A 22,153-nucleotide genomic window follows, 5' to 3' on the forward strand; every position below is an offset into this window, starting at 1 on the left:
ATACTCTTACATCTTGATAGTTTTCACCTACTCTAATCCAACTAATTAACTTTTACATGCAATCATCCAGATTGAAAAGGGCACAAGTTATCTAGTAATCTCAGCAACATGAAACTGGGGTAAATAGTTTATGTCATTCAGATCATTAACAAGATTTACAAATTCTTATCAAAAGGAAAAAAAAGAGGGCTATAGTTCAAGATTTATGCTGCTTCTGGAAATCAGGATGATTCAGCTGATGAAGCATTGGACCGAGCTTTCTCATACAAGCGGTATATCAGTGTAGACTTAGACATTTGAGGTTCTCTTTCTAGGACGGCGATCACATCTTTTACAGTAATACTGCGAGCAATCCTAGTTTGTGTTATTATCCCTCGAGTTCTCCCGGCTCTTCTCACAGCACCTACAGAAAAGAGAGTAGTCCAAAGAAATTAAGAGAAATGCTCAAAGGTTACAGCAGCTAAATGGTTAGTGCACAGGCTAAACCTGAGTAACCACAATAAGCAAGAAGAAATATCAACCAAATGTCCTGAAATCAACAAAGAACGGTAATATCACACATTCCTGGATCATAAACACTTCAATCCTTACAAAAAAAAAACTAATATTGTGCCTCAATCCCAATAACTAGGGGTTAAAAGTGGATATGCGCGGTGTTGTTTATCTCTTGGTGCTAAGTGGGCACTCTACCACCTAAGCTACATCCAGGTGCTAAGTCAGCCGAACCCAATAGCTTTGACCTAGACGCTTTATATGTGTTAAGAAATCCGTTTAATATGTACAAGTATCAAATTTCAAACCTAGTTATTAGTACTTGAGATTGGTGTTCTAGGATTCCAAACCCATAAAATTCAAATCATGGATCTGTTTCTGGCTACATCGCCGGCTCGGGAGGGAACTTTGGAAACATCTAAGACGCCAAACTCAGAGCTTGCCACAAAATTGTTTTGGAAGGAAATTTATCACGTTCAATGCTAGGATACTCTTGGCTGATCTAAATACATCTCATTCTAGTATTTTCAACCAATATCGACCCTCCCTCTTCCATTTAGTTGCTGAATTCATTCTAGTAAGGATGTTTGGTGGTGGTGTTTTTTTTCTTGGATCAAGTAAAATGAGAAAATTTCATTGAAAATACATCAAAAGGATGCCAATATTACATCAGCTGAGGAGAAAAGGTAGCTCCTGTACAATTAACCTTTGGTTACCAGTAGTAATTCAAGGAGCTAACAAAATCCATAAATTTATCTAGACTATTCACATCTTCAAGTTTACACCAGCAAACAGGACTCATTAGGCATCTAGCATTAACTTTGTATAGATGGGAAATGACACCCTCAAAACATATCAAAGGCTTCTTTCTATCCAACTCCAAAAATGGCATGATGGTGCCATTTTTTCATCTACCCCAGCTGTCCCAATCCATATAAACTGATGGACAGCCTTCGTGAAATTCCTGGCTCCGCCGCCACTGCCAGCTGATATATGTTTCTTTAATGGTATAGGTCATTACCCAGCTCATCACGAAAAGTTTTTAAAAAATATACTCCGATGTCTCAGGCAGCTTGAAAATGGAGGAATAGATGGTTGATGTTTTCTGATTCTAGTAGACAGATGTAGCACCTGCTGCATAGAATTATTACCCTTTTTGCAGGGTTATCGTGAGTTAAGCAAGCATCCCGGATTGCTAACCAACTAAAACAGGCTATCTTGTTGGAATACTTTCTAGACAAGTCACTGGGGTCACACTTCAGGAATATTGCTGTTGGAGCAAATCTTCTTTTAACAAGATTTAAGAAAATATGCACCAACCTGGCTGAAACTTCAAACTAATCTGTCCTTTTTAGAAGTGTCAATTGAGAACCCTTGCAATCTATCAAGAAGAACTCCCAGCTAATCCACCACCAAGTCTTGAAAAATTCCTTCTGCAGTGCAAATTCCAAGAGTTCTCTTCCCTGCATTGGCTGACTGTGGCTCGGGAACTGGTATTGTCTTAGGAGTTTTTCCTGTAAAGTACTATTCCCCAGCCATACTCTAAAATAGGCATACTTGGAAAAATCTTCCCAAAGTCTGCTTATGTATTTTCAGGGGGCACCAATAAGAGTATACTAAAAGTGTGCCAGAAGTCTTGCTTCCCATGTTTAATTTTAATAATAAATCTTCAGAAAGAGTCTTCCTCATTGCAATACTTCCAGGACCGTTACATGAGCGAAGATTTATTATGGACAGGCAGATCTCTTGGTCCTAGGTACCCACAGACTGTCTAGGCTTAATTACTTTGGTCCAACTGACCAGATAATATTATTGTTGAGTGCTACCATACATCCATACCCTCCAAAAGAATGTTCCTTCTTATTTTATCAATTTGCTTCAACGCTTTGTTGGGGTTATAAGGTTTTGATCATCTAGAAAGTCTAGTAATACTTGGTGTTATTACACATGAAGGAGATCTACAAGTAACTGATACCCCGTCTAACAACAGAATTTTCTTAAACATTTTGGAAAGGAAAATATTTCAAATTATAACTTTTCTATATTTTCAAATCTCTGAATATGCCTCATATGGTAGTTTATGCAAAAGAAAAGCTAAAATATGATTTCAAACCATGTGTGATTCAGGATCATATCAATCATGTTAACCAAAGTCATAACTACTCTAAACACCATGAATATGAGAAACATCATTCATATTTAGAATGCTAGTCATATGAATCTCGAAACTAGGTCCAATAACGGATCATTATCATACATACCAGGTGTGGCTATTGCAGATGACTGGATCCGTTTCTCAGCTTCTTGGGGGTCCTTTGAGCTCCTTGTGGGAGCTGATAAATTCTTCCTAGTCACATCTTTACCAGGCTGTGAACCAGAAGCCACATCACCTCCCCCTTCACGCTTTTGTCTTGCCTGCTCAGCCATTAATTGCCACTTTGACAACATGTCATCCCCTCCAACAGCAGCTCGAGCAGCAACATTAGCAGCTGTAGTTCGCATCTTATCATCTTCTTCCTTGTTTACCTGCAAAGATACAAACAGTTGGGAAGGATCAAAGTTAGTTATGAAAGAAATTACATTTGACACTTCTCTATGGATCTTAAAACTATCCAGAAAAACAGAAGTGTGAGCAAGGGAGAGTATGTACCTTTATTGATTTCCCGCGACCCTCATCCTTCTCCTTATCCCCGTCAACTCCAATACTACCTTCAGGCTGATATCCAAGTCATTAAGTTACACTTTTTTCTTCTTTTTTTTGAGTAAGGTAACTTTTAAGTTGCACGTTTTCCATATTGTCATTTTTTTGGAACAGATAACATAATTTTCCATATTAACATTGACCAGTAGAAACTTAGTTAAAGACCGCTCAAAGTGGAAAGAAGGATAACTCACTTCATTTGCCTTTTGGAGTTTTTCCACATCAGCCTGTTTCTTTTCCCATTCTTCCCGGGCTTTTCGATTGATTGACATGATTTCTTCACGAACATCTGAGGTGACAATTGTTCTGTGTCTTGACTTCTCAATGTCAACTCTCTACAGAAAGCAGACCTCTATCTCAGGTTCATATGAGAATCCTATAAGCTTTTCACATAGCATATTTTAGAAAGAATTTAACCAAGCAGAATGTTAACCTGTTTTGACAGTCTGATGAGACTACTTATGAGTCCACGCATTCTTTCCTCCACACACTGGAAGTTGAAAGTTCAAAGTTCAGTGGCACAAGAATTTCCCAAAAAAAGTAAAACAAACAGAAAAAGATCATATCTCACCAACGACAAGCATCGTTCCACATCATTGCTCATATTCTTTAAACCACATTTTGCCACTGTCAGACAGAATCAGGTAAGCAAGAAAACATTGCAATTTAGTTAGGAAGATGACTTACTCTATCATGTAATCGTATAATAACAAGTTACACATCGAAAAAAGGGAAGATCTAAAAGAGGGATTTAACTGATTTCTGCCAACTTCTTCTGAAGTGGAATTTTCTGCAAAATCAGCCTTTCCTCTTCTTCTTGCACAACTCGACGAGATGCTTCAGAAACTCGGCTGTCCTCCTTGGGCCCAGAAAATAGTTGCTCTTCCTCTTCCTGTTTTATGAATTACAAAATACTATCAAACTACTTGGAAATACTTCAGATTAAATGCTTTAAACAACTAGTGATGAGCACAAGATACATTCCACTGTTGGGCATCGAAGGAGGTATTACCCTTAGATTAACTCCACTAACAGCAGTAACATCATTAAGTTGTTCAATGCTCTGATCTAGAAAACCTCCCGACACCTTTTGCTTCTTTCTGTGAAATGTGAAGGGATAAAACAATACAAAGTGGAATCAATACAACACACAAAATATTGAGACACTATACCAGCAAAACATCATAGTAAAGGTGCTCAGAATAGTATACCCCGAAGGTGGAGGTGAGGAACCTAGTGCATCAAGGGGCTTCTTCTGTCCAATGGAAGGCTTTTTCACAGGAGTCTTTCCATTGTTTCCTAGCCCAAGCGGAGATGTCACAGAAAGTGTCCGAGAAGTTAACTGAAGTAACAAAAAGTGAAAGAACAAAAGTGACAGTGAGAAGCATGCATCTAATTCACAACTTCAAACAAATAAGATATAATGCAAGCAGTGTTATAAAAGGCGGGAGCGCGAGGCGAGACATAAGCCCCGAAACACGGTGCGTAAGTCCCATGGATCTACGGGGCGTACATCTCATGTATATTCAAATTTATAATTATTACTAAGAAAATAAGCAAACGTAAAATTTTATTTTACAAATAAGTTTTAATAAATAGCCAATAATATCGGGAAAAAATATAATAATTATTAGTTGAGAAATGTATTAATAACCAATACTATAGAAAAAAGTATTATAGTTACCATTTGAGAAAAGTAACAACTAACACCACAAAAAATGATAATTGCCAAAAATAATCCTTAAAATGAAATTATCATCCATCTTCACATTTACTAGTCCTTCCACCCTCAATTAATACTTGCACGGATTATTGTTTATATACTTTAAAGAAGAAACGGATAAAAAGTGTAAAAGTAATAACAAAAAATGAATAAAGTTGTCTCAGGAACATAGTGCTATGAAAGCTCTATCCTATTTTCAGACACAATTATCTAAAAAATTATTTACAATAATGTCATTTTCTATGAGAGTTTATTTATCCATTTTAGCAAAAATCACTAACATGATAACACAAAAATATAAGTATCATTACATCAAAAATGAAAAATATGATTTAAAACAAAACGGTTTTAAACAAAAATAACGCTCGGGGCGTACGGTTTACGCCTAGGATTTATGTTTTTATGCTCGAGACTTACGCCCTATGGAGCTACGCCTTCAATTTGCGCCCCGGAGTGTTTTTCGTACGCCCCCCCAAAACTTGCCCCAAAAACATTTTTGAAAACACTGAATGCAAGACAAAACATAAATATTTTAGCAAGCTCAAGAGACGTGCAATCAAAAAATATTGTAAGTGAGAAATAAGATAGACGATGACTACCAAAGATCTCATGTTTCCAAAAACTTTCTACGTTCACTTTGACCCTCTGCAGTGAGGGCTTTGTGGGAAAAAAATCTGTACTTTCTACTTTAACCAGTCCTATATTTCTGTTTAAATGCCATTGGTTTTCTTTCAAAAACCAGAAAAAGAGAAAATACTCCAATAGAAGAACAACTAACAGGTCGGGTTTCTACCGTAGAGTTCCAGATGCTCCATTATCCTAAAGATAAAAATAGATGAAATGTATTTCTCTTTGTTACATGTAATAGCATAAAACGATTGCTTTCCTCCTTATTGACTTGAAGAATATTACAAATTCTGAACTATGTTAAAGTGGATTTAATAGCATCAACCTGTACTACCATATTGCAGCTCACTTCAAAGTTATTTCCTCATCATTTTGAGATGAAAGATAAAATACTTACTACAAGCTGAAATTTGAACAGTTTTTCAAAGTAATGTTTTTGTTTTTAGTTCCATTATGGATAAAAAGATTAGAAAGTTTTTGTCCATTGTTGAAGGTAGGAATGAGTTTCATGATATCGTGTTGATGGACAAATGTAAGACCAAGCCGTTACGGTGGTAACACGGCTCTAAAAAGTTATAAGAACAGAAATAAGAATTATTTAAGTTACCCAAAATAATAAGGATAAAGTGGATTAGGAGCCTGTTTGGATGGGTTTATAAGCCAAAAGTCATAAGTTAGAATTTCTAACAAATGGATTTTGGGTTATTTTTGTTTTTGGCTTAAAAGCACTTTTTTGTTTTACCCAAACACTGCAAAAACTGCTTAAAAGTTATTTTGGCTTAAAAACACCTAACATAAGCCAATCCAAATAGGCTCTAAGTTAGAGAAAATGAATGCAAGATTGAAAACCAAATTTAGCAAAAGAATAAACAAGTCGACAATTGTTTGACAGTGATAGAGTTGTCTTTTTACAAATGTTTTGGATTGAAAGAAAGAATAAGAAAGGAAGGAAGACCATGTGGGAGAAAGAAGGAGAGCTGAAAGGGGGATTTTAAAAGATTTTGGATAAATAATGAGGGAGAAAAATGGATTGTTGTTACTTGATGCCAGCCCTTAATGAAGTATTTCAACTGTTAGTAAGATTGTAGTTTTTTTTGGCACTATAGGATTCTCATTAAAAGAGGTCAGCTTCTCTCATTTTCTGCTCACTTTTGGACAGATATAAACTTTATCACTTGTTCATAACCTTATTCCTCCCTCTCTCCCCTGCTCCCTTCCTATCACTCCCTAAATCAATTCAAAAGCAAAAAGTTGAACTCTACCATCTCCATTCTTCTCGTCTCCTATTCCTGAAGGTGTAGTCCAAGGGACAAATCCCTGAGGTCTGTAGGGCCAAAGTAGACAGTACATTCATAATCTTGGGTAGTAACATGAGCGGTTCTTCTGTAAAATATAGAGAGTTCTCCATAGACAAGGTTTTCAAATTTCTTTTTTAGAGGAGTTTCATTAGTTATAGTTCAATAATGAAACAGTCAATTCATAGAGCAGAGAACGAAAAGTCAGCCAAAAAAATAGTGACACAGAATTTATTTTTAAAAAAATGCATGTCTAGAAATATATCTATGTATACATATATGTATGTACGCATGCATGCATGTATAAAAAAACATGTTCTTATACTTCTACAATCTATGATATATCCTCATTTGAGAAGTCAATAAATCAAGTCAGGATGAAAAGTTGCAAACCAAGAAAATTACCAACGTGCTAGTGTCCATATGAGATGACATGGAAGACGAGGCTGAATTTGAAGGTTTCATGCTAGTCGTTGATGATAAACCAATTCTGGAGGTCTGTTCAATAGATTCATCCCTTGAACTTTCCGAAGTGGAATTTCCTTGATCCACTTGAACAGAGGAGAAGGGCGATAACTGGGATCTATGTAGCTGGTCATGGAAATGATCAATTGGTTCAGGCTTTGGATTGGTCATTGGTGATGAAAGAATACTTTTCTGCTCTTTATTGGCAGAGGGTTGCCACTGAACTGAGGTCTGCTGGATTCTTGAAGTACTTGAAATATTAAGACCCCCACCAGGTAATCTTTTGGCTTCGCCAAAAGTGTTTTGCTTTTCAAACTTAGGGGCACTCATTATTCCCATGGCCTGTGTTGGCACTCCAAACTGAGTTGCATTTCTGTTCTGTTGAACTGAAATTTGTCTCATTTGTGCATCATCAGATTGCTGTTTAAGAGGTTGTGTTGTTGAAGAGTTGACATTAGATGCAGAATATGCGCTGTAATTGTTCCCTGCATTTGCAAATGTGGGAAAAGATGCCTGCGAGAAGTGTAAATGTTGTTGCTGTTGTCTGTTAAGTCCCTGAATTGGAAATGGTGTGTGATCCCTTTCTTGTTTTACAGCAGTCAAACCAGAAGAAGGCATCTGGCTTCCTTGGGCTCCACGCAGATCGGCTTGGTTTTCCATCTCATGCAACTTTTGAGCTTTACTCTCAATTGCCATATTGCTAGAATCTGTCCAAATTCGAATAGGAGCAACGGTAGAGAAGTAAGGTCAGAAATAAGCTCAAACCTGATTAGAACAGACCAAAGAGATTAAGAGAACAAAGGTACCATCAGCTGGCATGAGCGAATGTTGCTGCTGCGAAGCCTGAGACTGAGGAAATTGACCGGGAACAGACTGTGAGTTTTTCGATGCCTGAATTAAACTTCGATATAGAGTTAATACACAATGATTGAGAATTTCACTATTGATGTAACAACTGAAAGTGCTGTTTCATCTACCTGAGATTGAAATTTATATACAGCCATTTTGAGCATCTGGTCACCAATTATACTTCTCATGTTCCTTACAAAACTTTCCTTGGAAATTTCATTTTTCTGTGTACATATTCCAATTGATGACAAAACTAACATAACAGAAAAGGCAAACTGAGCACAAAAAAGTCAGCTATAACATTACTTTGAGTTTAACGTAAAGTGTCTGGAGTTGCGCTGCCCTGTCCTTATCAAGTTGGGGTTGTATGTGAGGGAAAAGCATGGCAAAAGGAACTTGTTTTCCCTGTTTAGCTATATTCATTGCTGCTTGGCTGCTCGACCCAGTTGCAGATTCTGACTGATTACTTGCCACTGTTGCCACACGTGGCAGACCACTAGTTCCTGTTGTCAAAGACTGCATGGATTGTAGATTATTTGCCCCCTGTAAATTCAGATGTGGAGATTCTGGATTTTGCGTATTCTTTTCAGGATTCTGCATACTCACTGCTCTAGAAGAATGAAGTGTGTCCTGTTCAACCTCTGTGGTGTGATAACTGTCCTGGGATATATGCTGCAAAGGAAGGGAATTGATCTCCTGTGATGAATCATTTTTTTGCTGCTGATTCTGAGAATCTGTATCAAGTCTCTTCAACTGCATATCAGACAAATTTTCCTCCTTTGGCTGCATGGTCTCTGAATCTTGAAGGCTACAACAACTGGCATTTTCGTCATGGTTAGCAGTTTGCCATGGGGCAAACTGATTTGAGGTATAACTGCTTCCTTGAGACAATGGTACTGTTTGTAAATTATGCAAAAGATAAGATTGTTTCCAAGGAAGGAGAAACAGAATACTGAAAGAAGACAAAGTAAGCAAGTGATGAATATAAAGTAGCTTTCTAAGACAAAAGTTCTGACCACAATCACAAATCGTCTTCACATCAACACTCTTTCAGCTTAGATATTCTCATGCAACTCTGAAATGTTTACTCTGCTGATATATGAAACACAGATGAATTTGCAAACTGGAAAAACATTTCTTCTCTTTGTTAAGGCAAGGGAAGATAGCTTAGTCAAAAGGGCCCTTCACCTACAACAATGAGGGTAAAGGGTTCGAGCCATCAAGAGGACAAAGCAAGAAAAACCATTGTTTGGCTCCTGCTTGAGGAGGTTTGACATACATTACAACAACAACATACCTAGTGTGTCCATAAGTGAGTTCTGAGGAGGGTGATGGATACACATCCCCAACTTGTGGAGGTAAAGAAGTTGTTTCCGAAAGATCTTCGGCTCAAATAAAGCAGTTTAAAGCAAGTTTGAAAAGGAAATACCGTAGTGAAGAACAAAACAGTATCAATAGCAAATAATACAACAGCCGAAAGCAAAAGAAATAACATATGCTAATAAGAAATCGAAGAATGAGATAATAGGAGGGTGATACTAAAGCAACAGAGGCAAAATGTAATAGAGGGATCCGGAAACATTATTATAAAAGAGTATCACTGTTAATACTGAAATGGGTTTGACCTACATTAAAAGAAGATAAAAAGGAACATTGACCTTTGCTATAGTTGTTTCCTTTGTGGGGAGGCATTAGAGACAGTGAACCATTTGTTCCTACACTGCAAGTATACCTAACTATGGAGAATTTTTCTGAACCTCAAAGGCATCTCCTGGACCATGCCCAGAAAGGTATCAGAGGCTTTGAAGAGTTGAGAGGCAGCAGGGGTGAATGCAAAGGACAGAAACAGATGGAGAATTATCCCTGCTAGTATATGGTGGACAATTTGAAAAGAAAGGAATTCTAGGTGTTTTGAGAGCATAGAGAATGATGTCTAGAAAGTCAAGTTAAACTGCACTTTATTGTTATGTTTTTGGAGTAATCAAGTATACTCCAATGCCACTGTATCAGTAATTAATGTTTTAGACTCAATATAGACTGAAACCAGTGGAAAAGGAGACATCTGTATATAATGGTTTCAGTACAACCCATTTACTGTTTTGTGATATAATACAAAAATACTTATTTAAAAAAAAAAAAAGTAGCATCGTAAATACTGCTTTCTTGAGTAGGGGAAAACTCTATTAGTATAATTCAGTGTTAAAGGTGAAAAGCTAGAAGGCACCAAGGTCTGCTGGCTTCAAGCACCAAGTGAATTCAAAGTGTGTTTTAGGAAATGCACAATAGGAACAGATGTACACGTAATAATAGAAAAATAACAATAATCAAAAGCATTAATCGTATGAACAATAGAATTGAAATAACAATAATTCAGTTAGATGAATAAGCCCCGTGTCAACTAAATTCCGATACTACTTAAAGAATTTATTTTGACGTAAAAATGCTAAAGCTCCTAAATAAAATAGTTGACATCTAATACTTAGACCTTCATCCAAAGCTTTCTTAGCAATAGGGATAAGAACAGCTGAAATCCTTGTTTTAAACTGCATTACTGTTATAATTCATTGTTACTTAGTCAAATTGTAAATCTCTGATGGTTCCAAACCACCCCATGCACAGTGCACACCCAACAACTTTGCAATATTTTAGCTTCTCTCCACCACAAAACTTCCATAGGTGCCATAAAGTACCCACACTTTCTCCCCTCCAAATTCTTGACAACAATTACAACTTCCCCTACTTCTACCCTTCCATTAGCAATTACTCACCCTAGCAGTCTCCCTACTACTTATTTTCCCATGTTAGTAATGCCAACATAACACAATCTTTACCAAAAAACACTACTCACTCAAGAACCAATATACATCTAATGACCAGAATTTAGCCTAATCTTTGCAGTTGGCAATAAACTTAGTTGAATTACAATCTATAATGAAATTGACAAAATTTAATTACTAAATAGTGATAATATATTACCGCTGTCGGAATCCGAAGGCTGAGATTGTGAATTATCTCCACCGATATCCCTGTTTAGGGCAGCAGTGAATGCCTCCACATCCGCCCCCGAATGCATTGTTTCATCCTATATTTATATCCAAAATTCACATAAATCCACCATTGCAACCACAAACATACATATTTGTGACCCAGTACATGAAAGGGGCTAATTCGCAAAAAAAAAAAAAAGTACCAACCTCGTCTTCTTCAAGGAGCTTCATGATAGACGGATCCATTGATTCGGGAAATGGTTATATATAACCGTATATTACAGCAATTGATTCGTTTCAAAAAGGAGAAAATGGGAGATTTGTTAATTGATGTAATTCTAGGTTTCCATGAATGTGCGAGTTGATTTTTCGAAAGATTAAGGAAGAAGAGTAGCAAATTTCCAGTCTCCGGAAAATTATACTTTGTTGAATTTTCTAATGAAGACGCGAAGAACAAATTGAAATCGGTTCTTGCAGTATATATATATTTTTATAAGCATGGACGAACACTGCCTTATATAATACTTTTATAATCTTTATAACCATTAATTAGTGCAAAAACTCAGACAGTCTTACAAAAATCTAAGATATCAAGAATGCCTATGCCTTAAATTTTTAAGTGAATTGTGCATCCAACTTGTTTGGTAATATACCTCAGATAACTTATTTAAAGTTTTCTGTTGCCATTTTTATTTTTAGGCTGCAGCAGGATGGATTATTTTAGAAGGCACATTTGGGAGATATCTTGGTGGTTTTGGTTATTAATTATTTTCTTATGGATATCCTTTTTTGCTTTCTTTAGGTCAACTATGTAATTTTGAGTATTATATATATTCATCTGTATTCGTTTATCATGTATTGGCATTTGGTTTGTTGTTCCATTTTTTCTTCGAATAGACAAATAGCAAAACTGTAAAAGATGCGTGAAAATTGATCCGAACATTACAACTATAAATAAAATGACTGCAAGGAAGATCCAGTGGACGATAATTTTCAACATATCAAAAAATTCTATTGTCTTAACTTGGTTCTATTCAGATTCCTTTTTTGGGTTCTTTTAATTATATAATACATTGATAAAATTTGAGGGTATTATAATAAAAAATTGCCAAATTTCTTTAGCTGAGAGGTTTTTCCCATGTAATTTTATATTTAATAATTGGTATGTATTCATGTAGCAGTTGAATAACTTCTGGACAGAATGTTACAAGCATAAAAAGAAGCTTTGAGGATTATCAAAAGTTCCTATATTTCTAATTTAGGAGAATGACTTAATCAGTTAACAAGTCGGTCATTGCAATTGTTAGTTTCCATTTTAATTTTTCAAAACAATTTCTCATTGTTATAGTGAAAAAAATTATGTTCAAAGTCAATAAAGTAAAAAAAAAAAAGACCTCTTTCTTGATCAAATGACATTCTCTTTATGTAGTTCCAACAATATGTAGTATTTGACATGTATTCCTGTCATGCCATTAACTTAGTAGACCTATTGTTTACTATGTGTCCGTCTCTGTACGTGACCCTAACTAGTTCGGTATTGTGGCATAGTTGTAGTTGTTACTTTTGATTTTACTGCTTTAATTTGATCAGATATTTGAAAATTTGAATAACGTTTAAATCTTTTTTTGATGGTATAATGATGTGGTTTGTATTGGTCAGATGATTACGATGACACCTTCAGATTCTCTAGATATAATAAGGACTATGTGAATGGCTGGGTATGCATTGATCATCTTAGGAACAGGTACGTGGTTTAACTTTATGGGGAAAGTATTTCCAAAGAGGGATGTTGTTTCTACCTTGAAGAAATTGTTGTTAGGGAATTTTGCTTATGGGCCTTCAGATTCTCTGATGTGTCTCGTGGACACCCAATGCTGACATGACACATAAATTTGGAGGTGTCTATTATAAGTTGAAGTGTTCAACTGACACACTGGACATGAGTTGAGGTGTCTAGATGTGCTCTCAAAGTTCGAGTGCTTACTTGCCAACTGAGATCAAGTTTGAGTATTTGCTTATGTGTAATGTCTTTTTGAAAAAGCTTATTTTTGCCCTGTTTCACTAATTTCAAATTGAGTTAAATGCTCAGTTCAATTTCTTTTATCACTCTGATCACTGAGAGTTTGTTAATGTCTCTTTCGCAGCCATTGGTTAATAGTTCATTTTCATATGCATGGACTATATATTTGACGTACGTTGCAAATTTGAAGAAAATTTCTAATTAATTTCCACGCCGCGCTGTGGATGCATCAAAATTCTCTCTAAGATTGAACCAAAAGAAAGTTAAATCAGTCAACTGAGTGATCAACAATGTCACTACTGTTGATTAGTCTATACTTCTCTTACTCCTTGATGATTATGTGAAAAAAACAGACATAAAAAAAAAGTTTTTGAGAATCACATTGATTTTTATTTATTAATTTTGTGTATTGGTGAATGAAAGTTCTATACATAGCCTCAGCCTTCTTGTGCAGTGTTCTTGTCATTCATTTTATTGAACAAAAATGGTGATGTTCTTCTTCCATTTTTCGAAGTATCATGATCGTCCAATGAGAAACTATTAAAGCAAATTTAATATGAATACTTGATTTGAACGTTCATTTTTTGCAAGAAGAAGAAGCAACACAACATACATGCTCACAATTAGGGGTGTCAAAAATGAGCCCGATTATAGCTAATCCATCCAGAATTTTAAGGATTGGGCTCAAGATAATTTGAATTGGATCCATTCAAGTCTTAACCCATTTTAAGAGAATCATCAATTGTGCCCAATTTAATCTTCAATATCAACCCGTTTTAAGACTCTTTATTTGCATTTATGTAATGTATGTTCATATATTGAATATATGAATTACTATTTATTTTATTTCTTTTAGGATTTATCTATTCATTTGTAACTTTTTTTTTAAAATAAAAATATTGAGTTGAAATTCAAATTGTGGTTATAAAACTTAAATAACAATATATTAAAATTATTGAGATTAAGCGGGTCAAGTCCCAGCCCATTTGAGCCCAAGTAAACTTGGGCGGGTTAGGACCCAACCAAATTTCTATTTCAACCCATTTTAATATCTCAAATTTCAACCCAACCCGTCCATTTGACACCCTTACTCACAATTAAAAAATTAAAATATTTAAATTAATTAAACAAAAATCAAATTTAAAAATTCCAATCTACTTCGAACTTTGATTGAAATGAATATAAACTATAATTTCTTTAATTCAAAAATCAAAATTCAAATTAAAATTTTCATAAATTTTAAACTCTGACTTGGCGACCATGACCTCGTTAAAACCACCTGGAGTGACAGAATGATTTTCACCAAGCCACAACAAATCATACAAACACGTTGGCCGGTCAATCCAATGAGTATAGTTTGGTCCCACGTGGCAAATAAAGTATCTAGAAGCCTACATTGCCGCATTCCTTATGTCTCAATCACTGGACAACGATCATTGGTTGGATTTGTTTTAATTTATGTGATATTGTTCGAATTTTAAGAAATAAATAATTTTAGAAAAAAATGATTCTAGAAATATCGTAGAAGTGTAGAGTAATCTCCTTCCATTTTTTTCCCTAACTATTCTCGTTTATGATTAACCACCAAATGGAGGACAAAAGAAAACCTTAAATAACCAACAAACTTTATTTTTATTTTCTACAACAAATATCCCTTTCCATATCTCTCTTCTTGATAAAATAGAGAGAGAAGAGAGAGTATTTCTTTTGCTTTTTCTTTTTCAGGTTGCACATACACAAATTAGGGAAAAGGAAATTCTTTTTTTGGTTAAATTGTTGATGGAGTTGTGGGAGAAGATGATGGATCCTATGCGCAAAGCTTGGAGTAGAGTTTCTACACATATTCACATTCGTAAAACTGGTTAGTTATGTTCTCATTAATTCATTTCATCTCTTGATCACATGACATCGACTTTACTAATTACGTGAGGCTCTCCTCCAACACCATCTACTTAATTTATGCAATTTCAATTCATCTTCCATTGGGAATATTGTTGTGTCATTTCATATCTTATAAGCTAATAATAACTCAATGAAATTGATGACTTGAATTGAAACATAAAGAGGATTGTTCTTCACTAATCATTGTCATTGTGCTTATTTTGTCTACCTTCTCTTTTCAATTTTTTGAGCCCTTTATATTGATTTGACTCTCCTTCATTTTCTCCATATAGGTAGTCAGGTTTTGTCGCCCTTTATATGGGATTAGGCTAGAGCCTCATCTCTTCGCAGACTTATTATAGTAGTATTTAGTAATAGCGTAGTTTCTTATTTTTTTTAATGTGTTTGGTTATATGTTATTTTATTTTTTTGTATCTTGATATTTTGTTGTCATATTTTTCTTGCAACCCCCTTCGAATAACTTCTTTTTTGAGTCGATGGTCTATCGAAACAGACTTTCTACCCCTCAAAGGTAGAAGTAAAATTTGCATACGTGTTATGTTACCATTCCTAAACCCCACTATAAAATTATTATAGATAATTACTTATAGTTCTCTTTTACCTGACTAATTAATATAATATAAATTTATTTAAGTACGGTTGATACATAGAAATTAAACTCGTGACATAAACGTCTTGAATAATCGCTCTTGAAACTTTTATTTTATAGGGCATGTAAAGCTACACCGTGATGTGACGAAATGTGAATATGAAGATGTTCAAATTTTGTGGGATATGCTGAAAAAGAACAAAAAAGGATCAAATGCTTCTAAATCTCCTTCTGGACGCAAAAAAGTTCGATTTTGGGATATTATTGATTGGGCTAAACGTGCTCCCTTCATTTGTCGTAGTGTGTGATCGATCAATATATTTTTATTGTATTTTTCTAGCTTGCATATCTCAAACATCTGTGTGCTTTTTGCAAGACGAATGATCGTGAACTTTTTCATACACTTAGTTTCACTTATTTGGAACGAGACTATTAATCATGTAGATTTATGAGAGTTGGTTCTAGTGGAGTACGTATAATTTCTTGGAGATGGATGTGCTGTTTTTCTTAGATATTTTTCTGAACTTGAGTTAGTGAGACCTATATTTGTATATAATAAATTCATAGATGAATTATTCTATCTTCGAGGTGTTGTTTCATACAAAATGTTTTGGGAAGTGAATGGCTTGTCTTTCTGTAAAAAAAATGTAGTGATACGTACATTTATATGTAACGTAATACATTTATAGATGTATCATTCTATCTTCGAAGTATTGTTACGTACGGAATCTTTCTTTTTTGAATTTATTGGACAATGAATAACTTGTCTTTGGTAAAAAAAAATATATATGTAATGATACATAATTATGTATATTTGTATATAATACATTCATAGATGGAATTATTCTATCTTCGAGGTGACGTATGAGAAGCATTTTTCTCCTAAAACTCACATCACTCTAAAAAATGTCCTTTCCAAATTTTAAGGTACCAAATTCATTTAATAAATATAAATTTAAAATCTTGTTACTTAAAAAATCAATTCCGTAGCCATAAACTTAAAATTCTTGTTTCAATTTTCATATACATAATGTCTATTTTACATAAGTTGCTCAATGCCCGGTATCATCCCCTCTTTCCATCTATGTGTTCTGCCCAATGCCATTTGATCTAAATCTTCCAATACATAAATTTGCACACCAAAATAACTTTTAACACACACACACAAACAAAAAAGGATCATGAAGAAAGTAGAAAAAAATTATAGATTTTTTGAGAAAAAAAATTTGGACCATTTCTCGATTTGTGCGTGTCATCCTTGCGCAGGGGCCATGCTAATCTTCTCTGTATCGTTCCAATTTTATCAGATGTCCCCGAAGGGACAAGCATACATGTTACTGTTCAATTATATAAACACAGCGAAGCTTCTCTCTGCAGACGATGAGGGAGAATTAGCACATTGAGTTTTTCCAAAGGCATGGGCCTGGACCTAGCTACAGGTTTTTGCTCTTGCTTTTATGTTCATTCATGCACATGGAGCCCAACTAAGCCTAGAGTCCAGATTTGCCCCCATATTCAACTTGTACCATTTGGTTATTGAAATTAGTGCCCGTATCGGTCTGTTTGGTTTTGAAGTCTATTGATTTGACTTAACGGTTGTCAATTTGTAAATATGCTAAACTGTTATAAAACGACCATTCGGTTTAACCGTTGAAATTTTACACAAAAGAAATTAAAAATCACTTAGAAACAAGGTGATAAATCAAATGGATCATGCATATGAGTTGATACATTGCATCTTGCTAAAAACAAACACTGCATATTGTAGAATAACTGAGAGTTTGAGACAGTTAGAAATAAAAGTATGAAATAAAATCCCAAGTCAAAGACTTTATATATTGAATAGTATAAATATAATTTATTAATTTACAATCGAGTTATTGGTTAATCCATTAAGAAAAAACCACAAACTGTTAAGAACCAATAACTCGATAATAAAAAAATAAAATCATTATTGAAACCCCTAAATCAATAACGCATTACCGATAAACCAATAACTTTTTTTCTATTAGGATTATTGATTTCAGTTCGATTTTGAACAATCCTAACCGAAATGGTGTAGACAAGGATATCTCTTGGTATCTTACCATTTTAATACAAAAAATGGTGTTTGCAACAAATTTTAAAGTGATATAAAATAAATTTTGATGATTATAGATGGTTTTCAGGACTAATTAATATTCATAATCAAACAAGATAAATTAATTTCACATTTTATCCTGAAATTATTATTCCCGAGCGACCAAACCACCCCACATAAAGGAGGTTTTAAGAAGTTACAATTCATCATTAAAACTTGTTAATTTAACATACACAGAAAACAGATTTTTTACATACACACACAAAAAAGAAGCAAAACACAGGATCATGAAGAAGCCAGAAAAATGTATGGATTTTGCGGGAAAAAAAAATTTGGACCATTTCTCAATTTGTGCGTGTCATCCTTGCACAGGGGCCATGCTAATCTTCTCTGTATCGTTCCAATTTTATCGGATGTCCCCGAAGGGACAATCACGTGTGTTGCTGTTGAGTTATATAAACACAGCAAAGCTTCTCTCTGCAGACGATGAGGGAGAAATAACGTATGGGCCTGGACTTATAAACATAATGGGCCGGGCCTTCTTATTTTGTTTGATTTTTGCAATTTGAAAAGTTAGGNAGCCAAAAAAATGTATGGATTTTGCGGGAAAAGAAAATTTGGACCATTTCTTGATTTGTGTGTGTCATCCTTGCGCAGGGGCCATGCTAATCTTCTCAATATCGTTCCAATTTTATCGGATGTCCCCGAAGGGATTAACATATATGTTGCTGTTGAGTTATATAAACACAGCAAAGCTTCTCTCTGCAGACGATGAGGGAGAAATAACGTATGGGCCTGGACTTATAAACATAATGGGCCGGGCCTTCTTATTTTGTTTGATTTTTGCAATTTGAAAAGTTAGGCATATCCTATGCATTGATTTTCATAATCAAACCGAAAATAATAATTTTACATTTTATTTCGAAACTATTATCCTTATGCCCACACCTAAAATAATCATTATCATAAGGAGGTTTTAAGAAGTTACCTACTGGCCGTCACTTATTTTTATCAAGGATGAGCAGAAATTAATTGATATGCCTATATGGTAGCACGAAAATGAGTAATTTGGTCAGTCATAATAAAAGCAATTTATAATAGGAGTAGAATACTGCTATTGATGAGTTATATCTACTGTTCATTTCTCGTTTTTTCAAATTGGCCATGCTACCTGCAACTTCAAAATTCTGGCCTCTTATCTAAATTCACATTCTATCAGGCCAAGCCCGTGACAGACGTAGGCGTTTTAATCGAAAAATCAAATCAAATCGAAGGAAACTAAAAATATTAACTAATGTAACGATAAGTCATAAAGTTTTGGCGTCGTGTCCGAAAACCAATTTTGATGATGTAAGACTGCAAAAGCCTCTCAGCATTTAATTTCACACTGTTTTTTCTCATGCAATTCAAAAGCAAATACAGTAGCAATTACTCTCTCATTTACTGCCCTCACCCCCTCCAATACTCCCTGCATCTTCACCACGCTTTTTCACAAAATAAAAGAATTCCCTTTGTTTATTTTTACTTGTTCAGTTGATTTGACACACTCTTTTAAGAAGCGATAAATAAAATGTTAATTTTACTATATCATCTTTAGAGAATGTATTGAGAAACAACTAATGTTAGGAATCAAGTGATCATCTCTTTATTTTTCAAACTGGATAAGTAGTACCTAGCTAGCTCGTTCTCTCATTATTTCATTTTTTAAAAAAAAAATTAAGTTACTCCTTCTGTTCTTTTAAGTTCTTATGTTGCGGTTGTTTAGAGAAAATTTCAAAGCTAAATTAGATTATTTTGATCCAATGTTTTAAAATAAAAATTTAGCTATTCAAAAACGATACTATAAATTCCAATTTTATCATATCAAAATGATTTTAAAAAAGCACACATCTTGAAATGTTAGTCAACCTTCCTATCGTCATTCTCAAAAAAAATCATGACAACTGAAAAGGAATGGAGAATTATTATATATACATGTACATATATAGGCTTGCAACATGGGCTAGAACAATTTCTTCTTCTTATCTCGACGGGTTTTCTGGTCTCTTATTATTTATTTTATATTATCCGACAATAAGGTGAAAAAAGGCGGCTTCTTAACAAACTTTTTTTCAAATAATGGGCTGAATATATTGTACTAGTCGATTTTTTTTTCTATAAATTAATTTTCTCAGCATTTTGAAATACTCTCACATTATGAAGACTACTTTTGTTTGGTTCTCTGTTTTGCTCTTGTTGTTGACAATGGCAGTTTTGGTTTGCTCTGTTTCTTATGACAATGGAGGCACCTCATCGAATACTCCTGGTAAATATTTTTATCAAATTTTAGCATATGATTTGCTATATTTGAAATTATTTATGATTTTGTGTTATAACAAAAGTCCACATTGGTGGTTAATGAGATTGGTGAACATGTGCAATTTGAGCTAGGTTTCGGGATGAGTTAGGCGTAAGACCTAATTTCACTTGGTATCAAAATTATCCACGCACTAGATGTTAAGCAATGGGCGTGAACTTTTTATAAGGCTTGAGCTAGCTTTTCAAGTATGAGTTAGGCTAGACCTAATTTCACAAATTTGTATTGTAGAACATAATTTCCATTTATTTTCTATCGAATCAGCCCACTGAGAAAATGCATGATGAAAAAACAGATTTTCTTTTTACATATGAAACCATTATTATTTTTTCTTTTTACACCGACTCAATCAAAATATCAGTTTAAATAGCTACTGAACCTGGGAAAATAGTAGTATTTTTAGTATTGTGTTGATTAAGTAGCTTTCTTATATAATAATTGAATCACAGGTATGGAGCATAATGAATTGACAGTGACTATCCAAAGCAGAAAGCTACAGGTACTTGCACTTTGATTGTTACATTGCTTTTTTGACGAAAATTGTCAGTTACACAACTAAACTATGCGAGAGTCGTATTACTCTGAAAGGGCAATGTCTATGGAGCAAGAAGGATCGATGATGCAGGGAAGATAAATCTGGAAGATTACCGTCCAATAGATCCAGTTCCAAGCTCAAAAGCTTCAGTAAGACCAGGGCCTATACAGCATGGGACTCCTCTTATGCCTTATATTCCTAAGCAGCCTTCACCTCCTCCTCCGACTCGCTCCAACCCCGTTGGCTTTCCATAGGCCTGAACGGATCATTGGCTAGGGTGATGAGACGAGGTGTAGCACAGTCTGGTCAGTGCATCTCATGTTCTAAATGTGTGTTTTATTTGCTTTTCTTGTAAAATTTAATTGGAGCTTTCGTGTATTAGAGGTTCGTATTTGTACCTCATCTAGATGATACGTATAACGTATTTGCTTAAAAAACAAGTTAATTCCATCGATGAGTATTCTCTCTGTTCCAATATGTATGTGATTCTGTAATGGTATTTGACTGGACGTTGAGCCTAAGAATAAAATAAATGGGACTCTCTTCAAATTCCAAAATTTAATACTAGTATTATTATTATTGGCATGTTGAAAAAATAATAACTTATTTTTAATTTGTTTTATTGAAGGAATTTTGTTTTGTAACCGTCCGACATTTAACAAACTCAAGAGTGACAATGTCAATTTATTTGGTTTCTTGTCAATTGGGCTGAGCCCATTTCCATTTGTTTCGTCAAAATGTTCACACCTACATAATTTGGGAAGTCCACGTAATATTTAAATTTTGATTAAAATCTACTTTAAAATAATTTTAAATATATCGTATCTGAAATTAAACTTGACAACGGCTAACTTCAAAATGAAATATATAAAGATAGAAATTTAGCCATAATGTCAATTATTATAATGTTGACTCTGGCCGGTACTTGCTTACAAGTTATTTCCACTTGTGAGTTTGCATAACTTAGCCACTATTTAAGTTTATTACAATATAATGCAACCAAATATTTAAAAAGTAAATTTATCAAATAAAACATTTAAAGAACATATTTTCTATCATGTGAAACACACTCCCCAAAAATATATGCCTTTCCAATTGTACTTTGTCATTTATACATCACCATTTTTAAATATACATTTCTCCTGCCTCCCATAAATTGAAGAAAACATCATTTTCATCATTTCATTTTCGTTTTCTTTTATGGTTGTACGATCATGGTTATGTGGTGGCTCAAATGATCCAAAATTAATATATAATGACATATATAATTTTCACCATTTTTTCCTTTTTCAAATACACCTTAGATGGTTACTAGATACCAATAATAGGAAAGTTTTTTTCTAGGTTAAAAGGTGTCTTAAAACATTTCTTAAAAATTTATGGACAAATTACTTAAGTACACAACATTATTTTACCTATTCTCAATATTTCCCTACTCTTTTACTAAAATACAAAATCCCTTATTTTCCCCCAATTCAACTTAACCGGATACTTTATTAGTTTAAGTATCCGCCCGTTATTAATTAAAGTAT

General features: G+C 34.3%; 2 protein-coding genes and 3 non-coding genes across 6 annotated transcripts; 1 reads left to right on the top strand and 4 right to left on the bottom strand.

Annotated features, from left to right (window-relative positions):
* Window positions 1–13: 13 nt before the first annotated feature.
* Window positions 14–11,624, bottom strand: LOC125855202 (transcription initiation factor TFIID subunit 4b). Of its 2 annotated transcripts, XM_049534893.1 has the most exons (16): window positions 11,347–11,624; window positions 11,129–11,234; window positions 8,759–9,048; window positions 8,459–8,668; window positions 8,281–8,376; window positions 8,110–8,194; window positions 7,244–8,010; window positions 4,405–4,535; window positions 4,206–4,293; window positions 3,950–4,085; window positions 3,765–3,820; window positions 3,627–3,683; window positions 3,388–3,528; window positions 3,143–3,208; window positions 2,754–3,018; window positions 14–403 (listed from the first exon to the last, which is right to left on the bottom strand). In XM_049534893.1, the coding sequence occupies exons 1-16, from the start codon at window positions 11,383–11,385 to the stop codon at window positions 222–224; spliced, it is 2,715 nt and encodes a 904-aa protein (XP_049390850.1). In that variant the 5' UTR covers window positions 11,386–11,624; the 3' UTR covers window positions 14–221. The 2 variants fall into 2 exon arrangements, with proteins under 2 accessions (XP_049390850.1, XP_049390849.1); XM_049534892.1 differs by having other exon boundaries at window positions 8,459–9,048.
* Window positions 11,625–16,870: 5,246 nt separating this feature from the next.
* LOC125857303 (U6 spliceosomal RNA) lies at window positions 16,871–16,973 on the bottom strand. Its single transcript, XR_007445630.1, has one exon. It is a non-coding gene; the product is annotated as a U6 spliceosomal RNA (small nuclear RNA).
* Window positions 16,974–18,056: 1,083 nt separating this feature from the next.
* On the bottom strand, window positions 18,057–18,159 carry LOC125857305 (U6 spliceosomal RNA). Its single transcript, XR_007445631.1, has one exon. It is a non-coding gene; the product is annotated as a U6 spliceosomal RNA (small nuclear RNA).
* A 182-nt stretch (window positions 18,160–18,341) lies between these two features.
* Window positions 18,342–18,444, bottom strand: LOC125857307 (U6 spliceosomal RNA). Its single transcript, XR_007445633.1, has one exon. It is a non-coding gene; the product is annotated as a U6 spliceosomal RNA (small nuclear RNA).
* A 1,373-nt stretch (window positions 18,445–19,817) lies between these two features.
* Window positions 19,818–20,882, top strand: LOC125856321 (uncharacterized). Its single transcript, XM_049535835.1, has 3 exons — window positions 19,818–20,035; window positions 20,536–20,585; window positions 20,675–20,882. Exons 1-3 carry the CDS (start codon window positions 19,927–19,929, stop codon window positions 20,873–20,875), a joined length of 360 nt encoding a protein of 119 aa, XP_049391792.1. The 5' UTR covers window positions 19,818–19,926; the 3' UTR covers window positions 20,876–20,882.
* Window positions 20,883–22,153: the final 1,271 nt, after the last annotated feature.

Source organism: Solanum stenotomum, chromosome 2 (assembly GCF_019186545.1).
Source record: "Solanum stenotomum isolate F172 chromosome 2, ASM1918654v1, whole genome shotgun sequence".
NCBI lineage: Eukaryota > Viridiplantae > Streptophyta > Magnoliopsida > Solanales > Solanaceae > Solanum > Solanum stenotomum.

Excerpts from the sequence above, each read along its gene's own strand:
- LOC125855202 (XM_049534892.1), bottom strand. The coding sequence starts at position 11,385 with ATGGATCCGTCTATCATGAAGCTCCTTGAAGAAGACGAG. Across the intron at positions 11,235-11,346 it reads AGCTCCTTGAAGAAGACGAG|GATGAAACAATGCATTCGGG; the intron begins GTTGGTACTTTT and ends ATATAAATATAG. Across the intron at positions 404-2,753 it reads ATCTGCAATAGCCACACCTG|GTGCTGTGAGAAGAGCCGGG; the intron begins GTATGTATGATA and ends TCTTTTCTGTAG.
- LOC125856321 (XM_049535835.1), top strand. The coding sequence starts at position 19,927 with ATGAAGACTACTTTTGTTTGGTTCTCTGTTTTGCTCTTGTTGTTGACA. Across the intron at positions 20,036-20,535 it reads CACCTCATCGAATACTCCTG|GTATGGAGCATAATGAATTG; the intron begins GTAAATATTTTT and ends ATTGAATCACAG. Across the intron at positions 20,586-20,674 it reads TCCAAAGCAGAAAGCTACAG|GGCAATGTCTATGGAGCAAG; the intron begins GTACTTGCACTT and ends TTACTCTGAAAG.